This window comes from Hypanus sabinus, chromosome X2 (assembly GCF_030144855.1).
Source record: "Hypanus sabinus isolate sHypSab1 chromosome X2, sHypSab1.hap1, whole genome shotgun sequence".
In the NCBI taxonomy this organism is placed as follows: Eukaryota; Metazoa; Chordata; class Chondrichthyes; order Myliobatiformes; family Dasyatidae; genus Hypanus; species Hypanus sabinus.
In genome coordinates, this window is record NC_082739.1 from 13,927,916 (window position 1) to 13,937,332 (window position 9,417).

The window sequence follows — 9,417 nt, forward strand, 5'->3', positions numbered from 1 at the left end:
TTTTCTAATTCTGAAATCATCACAAGTTCTTTTCAGTAATGGTAAATTTCTTATACCTGTTGTTCAATTGTTATGACTATTTCAGGTTCAGTGACAAGATGGTTTGGTATATTAAAAGAACAATATTTTTTTATTTTTTGAACAAAATCTTGGTTATATTCTATAATTAATATAACAACTTGGAACTCATCCACATAGATTCCAAAAACATATGTTGATTAGCTAGTATTAAAACAAGACATGTAATTGCTGATCTGTCCTAGAAACATTCTTACAAAAATCTTTAATATGTGGTATCCACCATCCTCGTTTGGATGTAACTGTCACTATGTCACTGGCAAGGCCTGCATTTATTGCCAATCCTGGGTTGCCTCAAGATGGTGGAACAAACTTTTTTCATTTGATGTATAGACTGAATGGTAAGATTGCCTCCACGTTGCATTAAGACGATAATCCAGTGATGATGACCTAAGGCAGATTGGTTCATGCTTGAGTTATAAAGACTTTGATGGGATGAAGTATTAATGTACTGTGGCTATGGTTCACCAGCTCTGGCTGTACTCTTATTGTGTGCATGTAATAGGCACGGCTCTGTTGGAAATTTTCATTTTTTTGAAATGCTGGTGAATCAGATAGGCTTGCAGCTTGCACATGGGGAAGGGCATTGAACTGAAAAAGAAAGAGAAGTGACCATTCAGGATTTTATGAAAATTTTGAGAAAGCAGATATAAAGACATGATAGAATTGTACACCATGAAAAACCACGCAGTGCATGTATTGGAACCTGGATAAAACTTATTCAGTCAGTCTCTCTTCACTGTACTTTCCCCATAACTCTGCAAATCTGGAATTCCCTTTGAAAGTTGTTACTGAATCTGTCTACAGCACTTTTTCAGAGAGTAGAATCCAGATTATTTTAGGTCAATACATAAAAATTGTACTAATTAATATTGCCCTCTGGTTACAGATCTTTCTTTTTGACATAAGAATAAATAAGAAAAATTTGAAATCTTGGTATGAAAGTATTCAATTGGGTCAGCTGGATGGGACCTTAATCTGGTGCACAGTCTAGGACAATTGTGCTACCAATTTAACAAATATTCCCGAAAGACCTCAATCACATTTCAGAGAAGTAAGATTTAATAGTGTTCAAATATACTGCAGGTTTTAAACGGGGAATTTTATTTTCTCTATTGTGTAGTTTATCCGAACATACTAATAGTCTGTGAACTACTTTAAGTAATTTAGAAGTGTAATTTAGAAATTACACCTTTCGAATTTCGAAATCACAGTAACCATTGTGTACAAAGCAAGGTTCACATACAGCAGTGAGATCATGAGCATATATTTTATCCGATGTTGATCAAGTCATCAGGGATAATACTTCTGTTTATAGTGATATATTTTTTATATTCACCTGAGAGTGCAAACAGGATGTTGTTTAGATGCCCCATTTGAAAGATAATACCTCAGTTAGTACAGCATGTCATAAGTTTTGGACTCCAGCAGCAGCCTGGATTATTGTACCTAGGTCTCTGGAGTGGAGTTGGACTTGAACCATAATCTTCTGAGTCAGGTGAGAGTCCCACAGACAAATGTTGTTGTCTACTGGCATGATCACACCCAGCCCCAGAAATTTATTGCCATATTTGAAAACATAGAGGTTTTTACAGGAGTAGACAGGCTCTTTCAGCTTCAAGTTAACTCTGGCAAGAGTGAAAAAGCATTCAGTGTATCATTGTTGAAGTGCTGTTATTACCTGCAGGCTTCACGGTGGCCAGGAGTGTTCTTTTGTTGTTTAGCTGAATACATTGGCTCGCAGACATTTTTTGGAGTGAAATCTCGTCCAGTGACTGATGTACTTTCAATCCTCCCCTATTGTACAAACAAAAATGGTTAAGTTACAGCACCACTGGAGATTGTTAAAGCAAGGGTATGTGTGTTCAACAAAACCTCTCACATTTTATGATTCAGAAGTAACACTTCAGAAATCACTTATCTGCTCAAGACTGAAGAATGTTTGTTACAGAAATTGTAATTGTTGTGAGCTATCATTTGGTATAAGTCGCAATTGATCAGGGCAAGTTTTACCTCATATCTAACTTCACTCTACATCTAAATTGTAGCTGCTTACTGGTGACGGTTTGTAGGCTCTGTCATAAGGGTCACCATGGCGTATTCTGGTCTTAGGCTTCCAGTCTTTGAAGGACATTTTATATGCTGTTTCGAAATCAAATTTGCCACCAATAATCTGCTTCGTTGCGGGACGAGTAAGTCCTTGCTGTCTAGATAAAGTTTTCCTTTTATACTCAAGCTGAGAAGATAAAGTACAGAAGAGTAACACTAGCAGGCAAAAACTATTTCCTTCAAAGTGGGGAGAGGAAGCAGGCTATCATTAACCAGTGATGGATGACCTGTAAAAGATGCACTGAATAGTTAACTGATTTAAGAATTGGGGTGCAGATTCAATGAAATAATCTGGAGTCAGGTGGACACAATAGATACTTTAGGGGTGGCTTGCAGAGGGGCAAGGTACCTCGGTTATACAAGGGATTCAATTACTTATTCTGAATACAAAAGTAGATTTCTAGGTAGTATGAGATACATTAGAATTAAATGGAAAGGTTGATGTAAAAAGGAAAATTAAATCCATGATTGTGAAGGTTGAATAGGGGCTTTAGAAATGAAATGGAACAAATAATATACTTTCATGAGAAAATTTGCAGATGCTGGAAATTCAAACAGCACACACAAAATGGTGGTGGAACGCAGCAGACCAGGCAACATCTATAGGAAGAAGCACTGTCGACGTTTCGGCCGAGACCCTTCGTCAGACCTTCATACCAAGATTTCGAATTTGAGTTAATCAGTGAAGTTAGTCTACAGTTCGCAGTACATATCAGTACAGTTAGGGATTGCTCTGACATGGTGAATTTTGATAATTGCTTCTGAATGATTTCAAATAAAAATACCAGTCTTCTATTAGGGAATGGGTTTTGGGATCTGGGAGGTGGGGGAAGTTAAGATATCAGCCATGCTGTTTTGATCTGTATGTAACTCTACTAAGCACCCTAGAAAGTCATTATTTTATATCAAGCCGTTAATCAGCAGAGAGCAGCACAGTGATTTATTGTTTTGCAGCTCCACCATCACAGGTTCAGTCCTGACCGCTGGTGCTGTCTGTGGAATTTGCACAATCTAAAGATATTCATGATTATTGATGTGGACATGGTTTTCTTTGTTTCATGGTTATCTTTGGGAAAATGAATTTCAGGGTTGTGTACTGCATTCATTGATAATAAATGTACCTTGAATCTTTGAAGTGAATAGGTAAGTGGTAGGATATAAGGGAGATGATGGGAATATAGTGAGAATAAAATGGAATTAATGTAGGATTAAATGGATACCTGATGTTTGGTGCAGCCTTAGCGTATGTAGCCTCACTACCACCTTATCAGGGCAAACAAAGTCAGACAATGAAGCAACGCACACAAAATGCTGGAGGAAATCAGCAAGCCGGGCAGCATCTATGGAAAACAGTACAATTGACGTTTTAGGCTGAGACCCTGGCAGGACTGGAGAAAAAAAGCTGAGGAGTAGATTTCAAAGGTTGGGGGAGGGGAGAGAGAAACTCCAGGCAATAGGTGAAACTTGGAGGGGGAGGGATGAAGCAAAGAGTTAGGAAGTTGATTGGTGAATGAAGACAATGAAGGCCAGTTTTGCCTGCAGGAGATTACTGGATTGTTTAAATGGGAACTACTGGAAGCAGTTCTTCCCCTTGAACATATTACAGGTTATAGCTCAACAGGAACAGCCTACATTTATGCTGCTAACTGTTTACAGACCCTTGAAGACATGATTGTATAGTTAGATTCTGATGTTTGCAGGAAAATTGAGATGTATGCTAAGAATCCCATTCTAATTCACTGCCTGGTGACTTGGAAATAGAGATCTTCACATCCTCCAACCTACAGAACCAATAAACAGGAATTACCTGTGTCACTGTCTCACTTTCAATGAGTCCATCCCCTACAGACAACTCATCTTTATATTTAATAGGGTCAGGGCGGGGATAACGAGTAGTATCCCAGCCAATGTATGAATTTCTCTGAATTGTGTTGAAATCCGTCCTGTAAAATAGGGAAAATGCATTGAAGGATTATAAAATGGTGTTACTTATGTGCAACAGCAATTTCACTTAAAAGACATCGCTAACTTTGAAAAATATTCTAGGATGGTCTATGACAGTACAATCTTGTGATTCATGTTTATAGTGTAGGCCTCCGTTAGTCTCAATAGACTATGGATTTGTGCCTTGGAAAGTTTCCAGGGTGCAAGCCTGGGCAAGGTTTTTTTATGGAAATCCGCCCAAGCTGCAAGTCTCCCCTCTCTATGCTACAGATGTTGTCCAAGGGAAGAGCATTAGGACCATGTTCATAACTCCTCAGAGGAGGTAGTAAACAAAAATCTACCGCCAATTTCAGAAAAAATTGCAATGGGTAAATATCAAAAGATTAGAAATCCAAAACAACACATGCAAAATGCTGGAGGAACTCAATAGGCCAGACAGCATCTGTGGAAATGAATAAACAGTCGACATTTCGGGCCGAGACCAGTTTCACACAGCCTTAGATCACCTGGACAATACAAACAGCTATGTCAGCAGTCCTTGAGAAAGGGGAGGACAAGGCATCACGAATCAATCCTCATAGAGGGCTCAAAGTGGAGAGAGAGAGTAATTTCAAGTTCCTGGGTGTCAAGATTTCTGCAGATTTAACCTGGTCCCAACATATTGATGCAGCTAAAATGAAGGCAAGACAGTGCTATATCTCATGAGTTTGAGGAGATTTGGTTTGTCACTTAAAACATTTGAAAACTTTGACAGATATACCATGGAGTGTATTCTGAAAGGCTGCATCACAGTCTAGTATGCCTTGCGGGGAGGCTAGTGCACTGGATCCAAAGAAGCGACAGAAAATTGTAAAATTAGTCAGCTCCATCTTGGATACTAGCCTCTGTAGTATCCAAGACATTTTCAAGGAGCGATGTCTCAAAAAGGTGGCATCCATTATTAAGGACCCACATCACCCAGGACATGCTGTCTTCTCATTATTACTGTCAGGAAGGAGGTACAGAAGCCTGAAGGCACACTCAGTGATTCAGGAACAGCTTCATACCCTCTGCTATCTGATTCCTAAATGGATATTCAACCCATGAACACTGCCTCATTTTTTTTTACTATTTCTGTTTTCGCACTTCTAAAAAAATTTAACTAATGCATACAGCTGAAAGAAAAGGTTTGTGAACCTTTTGCAATTACCTGGTTTTCTGCATTAATTACACATAAAGTGTGATCTGATCTTCATCTAAGTCACAATAATAAACAAACAATCTGCCTGAGCTAATAACACACAAACAATTGTAATTCTCATCAACATTGTGTACACCATTTAAACAATCACAGTCCAGGTTCAAAAAAGTCCGGACCTCTGAGTTAATGCCTTCTACAAAAGCTACTTGGAGTCAGGTGTTCCCATCAATGAGATGAGATTGGAGGTGTAGGCTGTAGAGGCGCCCTGCCCTATAAAAAAGACACAGAAAGTTAAGTTACCAACTGAGCCTGCTCTTCTCAAGAAAGATCTGTTTATGTGCACCATGCCTCAATCAAAACAACTTTAGGAGGACCTGAGAAGAATTGTAGAGATGCATGAAGCAGGAAAAGGCAACAAATGCATTTCTAAAGACCTGAGTACTCATCAGTCCACAGTGAGAGAAAATATCTGCAAATGGAGGAAATTAAGTACTGTAGGTACTCTCCCAAGGAGTGGGCTTCCTGTAAAGTTCATACCAAGGGCACAACATGCAATGCAGAAGGAGGTGAAAAAGACCCCAAGTAAAAGACCTTCAGAAATCTCTAGAACTTGCTAAAGTCTCTGTTCATGTCTTAACTATAAGAAAAACACTGAACAAGAATGGTGTTTGTGGAAGGACACCCTGGAGGAAACCACTGCTCTCCAAAAAAAAAATATTGCTGCAAATCTCAAGTTTGCAAAAAAAAAACACTTGGATGTTCTACAATGCTTCTGGGACAATGTTATGTGGACAGATTATGTGAGACAAAAGTTGAACTTGTTGGCAGAAATGCACTCCAAAACCTCATCCCAACTGTGAAGCATGGTGGAAGGAGCATCATGGTTGGGGGCTGCTTTGCTGCCTCAGAGCCTGGACAACTTGTAATTAAGGGAATAGTGATTTCAAAATGGTATCAAGATATTTTACAGGAGAATGGCAGAGTAGCAGTCTGTCACCTCAAGCTTAATAGAACTTGGATGATGCAACAATACAATGATCTGAAACACAGGAGTAAATCAACAACAGAATGGTTTCAAAAGAAGAAAAAATTGTGTTTTGGAATGGCCAAATCAGAGTCTAGACCTTAACCCAATTGAGAGGCTCTGACATGACCGGAAGAGGGCTCTCCATGCAAGGTATCCCAGAAATATTGATGAACTGAAGTGGTTTTGTATGGAGAAATGGTCTAAAATTTCTTCTCACTGTTGCGCAAGTCTGACCAGAAGCTACGGGAAGTGTTTGGTGGAGGTTATTGCTGCTAAAGGAGGTTCTACCAGGTATTGAATACAAGGGTTCACATACTTTTTCTAGTCTGGACTGTGAATGATAAAACATAAAAAATAAAGACATGAAAGACATGAAAAGTACAATTGTTTGTGTGTTATTATTTTAGGCTGGTTGTGTTTGTCTATTATTGTGACTTGGATGAAGATCAGACCATATTTTATGAGTACTTAATGCAGAAAACTGGGTTATTGCAAAGGATCCACAAACTTTTTCTTGCAACTGTATATACTTTTTAAAATATATTATCATGTATTTTACTGCTGCTGCTCAAACAACTTTCATGACATATACCGGTATTAAACCTGACTCTAATTCTGATTCAGGACTGGAAAGGAAGGGGGAAAACTCCAGAATACAAAGATGGGGGTGGGGAGGAGGAAAGACACCTTGATTAACCTGTTCTTGGTTCCAGGGTTGTGGAATCAAAAACTAGAGGGCATAGATTGAAGGTGAGAGAGGAAAGATTTAATAGGAACCTGAGGGGCAAATTTTCACCCACAGAGGAGTCAGTATATGGACTCCTCTGACAGAGAAAATGATTGAGGCAGATACATTAACAATGTTTAAAAGGTATTTGGATAAATACACGGAAAGGAGAGGTTTGGAGGGATGAAGGCCAAATGCGGCACATGGACTAGCTTAGATGGAAATCTTGGTCAGCTTGTACCAGTTGGACCAAAGGCCCTGTTTCTGTGATGTAGAACTCTGTGTTGGCTTGGTTCTGAGGAGAAAAATGCCTCATTAATCTCGTTAATGAGAGAGGTTAGCGGCAAATGGCCAGGCTGTTTCATGCTGACAAAAAGGCAACAGCAACTCAAATAAAAATGTGTTATAACAGTGGTCTGCAGAAGGGTATCTCTGAAAGCACAGCACATTGAACCTTGAAGTGGATGGGCTACAGCAGCAAAAGATTACGAACATGTACTCTGGCCATTTTATTAGGCTCAGGAGGTACCAAATAAAGGGCCGCTGAGTGTGTTAGTTTTCTCTTTACCATTTCTGATGAAGGGTCTTTGACCTCGAATATTAACTATTTTCTGCAGATGATGTCTGACTTGCTGAGTGTTTCCAACACTTTCTATTTCAGTTTTCAAGCATCTGCATTTCTTTCATCATTGGACCTGAACCAAAATTGATATTTGTTCCCTGGTGCAACCTTTATAGTGAATGGGGTCGTTTGAAGAAATGGTCAAGGGAATGAAGTAGAGAAGTTGAAGTTGAGTTCTCTCAAAAATTATTGGAAAGTGAAAATAAGGTCCTAAAATTTGTCATATTCTTCAGAAACCAAACAAGAAGCAGCAACAGAAAGTGCTGAAGGAACTCAGAGGATCAGGCATTATCTGTGGATGAAATGGATAGTCAAAAGCATCAACTGTCTATTTCCCTTTATAAATGCTGCCTGACATGCTGCATTCCTCCAGCGCTTTGTGCATTGCTCCAGATTCCAGCATCTACAATTACTTGCCTCCAAGATGCAACTACTGTTCATAGACAATCTGGTATTAATGTGCATCATTGCACTATTCTTACGGTAGATGGCGGTTAACTTGCAGGTTGTCCTGTGCTGGTATTATCAAGTTCATCTTTGGTTGGTGGTGTTCAGGAAAATCTTTGCGGTAACTGCTGAGCAGGTCCATGGGAGTGGGTTTGGCTTTTGGTCGCTTCTTTGATCCTGTGTGCTGTTTCTCGAAGGGTAAAGGCTGAAACATGACTTGGTAAGTGGTATTCAAATCATGAACACCTTTAGTGACAAAGTAATATTTTGTGAACAATTTCATTCAATATATCACAACTTACAAACTGAAAATAATTACAGACTTCTTTGCCTACACGACACAAATTAATCCAGTAGTTTGTATCAGATCCATATGTACTCACCTTGTAAGTGTTTGATTGGATAGTATAGAGGAAACTTAGTATTGTCTCTCAAAAGACTTAACTGATCTAAGCCATATCATGTACGTTCCCAAATCATCTCAATTGGTTTCCAGAACTGCTAAAGGTGCAGAACGGCCCTTGTTAAAGCCGCAAATGATTGCAATAAAAAAGTATCACTCCTCATCCTTGTCAAACCAGCTGTCTTCCTTGAAGTGGTTTAAACCTGAAGTTCAGCTGGATTGATCAACACTTGCTTGGCTCCAATATTATCTATTCAAGATAAGCCAGAGACTTGCTTGGAATCGTATATCTTTACCTCTTAGTGCACCCCAAAGATCTATTCTTTAATCTCTCTTACTTGTTCTCTATGACTGCTGTTTCAACAACGTCATCTGAAAATAGTTGCCCAGAAATTCTAGTGCATCCTCAAGGACATGGTAGTGCGATTTTGATGTGATGGGACAATGTCCATTTTGGACATCCCTATATTGCATCAAAATGCAGTTGCAAAAGAGGCCTTAGTCACAACAAACTGACTGTAGGCCAGTTGAATATTCAAACATGAGCCACCTGGTTGTCTTCTCCCATACTCGGGAGATTGGCTTCAGACCAGACCACTACAGTTACATTTCCAGGCAGGTGTCAGGGTTCTACAAGGATGCCAATGACAGCCAGCTCCATGTCACAATTACTTCAACTCTTCAGCCCAAACTACTTGTCCAACCTACAGCACTGGATCTGTAAAAGCTTATTTCTACGAAGTATACGTATTTGGAAAGCTGAAATCAATTGTTTAGTTCTATTCACAAACTATCTACTGTATGAGGTCCATTTGATTCTTTCTTTTAGCTGTTAACTATAGCTGAAATGGATTGTTTTACATATCCATGACCGTCTATT

General features: G+C 39.2%; 1 protein-coding gene across 4 annotated transcripts in view; it reads right to left on the minus strand.

Annotated features, from left to right (window-relative positions):
* Nucleotides 1-111: 111 nt before the first annotated feature.
* Nucleotides 112-9,417, minus strand: part of si:dkeyp-69c1.9 (stabilizer of axonemal microtubules 1) — a 26,372-nt gene continuing 17,066 nt past the window's right edge. The window contains exons 4-7 of one of the 4 annotated variants that reach the window (XM_059957018.1): nucleotides 8,170-8,339; nucleotides 3,995-4,130; nucleotides 1,760-1,875; nucleotides 112-669 (exon numbers count right to left, since the gene is read on the minus strand). In XM_059957018.1, coding sequence (XP_059813001.1) covers nucleotides 564-669; nucleotides 1,760-1,875; nucleotides 3,995-4,130; nucleotides 8,170-8,339 — 528 coding nt within the window. In that variant the 3' untranslated portion in view covers nucleotides 112-563. Of the gene's footprint in view, nucleotides 670-1,759; nucleotides 1,876-3,994; nucleotides 4,131-8,169; nucleotides 8,381-9,417 lie in introns of all 4 variants that reach the window. The other 3 variants (XM_059957015.1, XM_059957014.1, XM_059957016.1) reach the window with 3 other exon arrangements.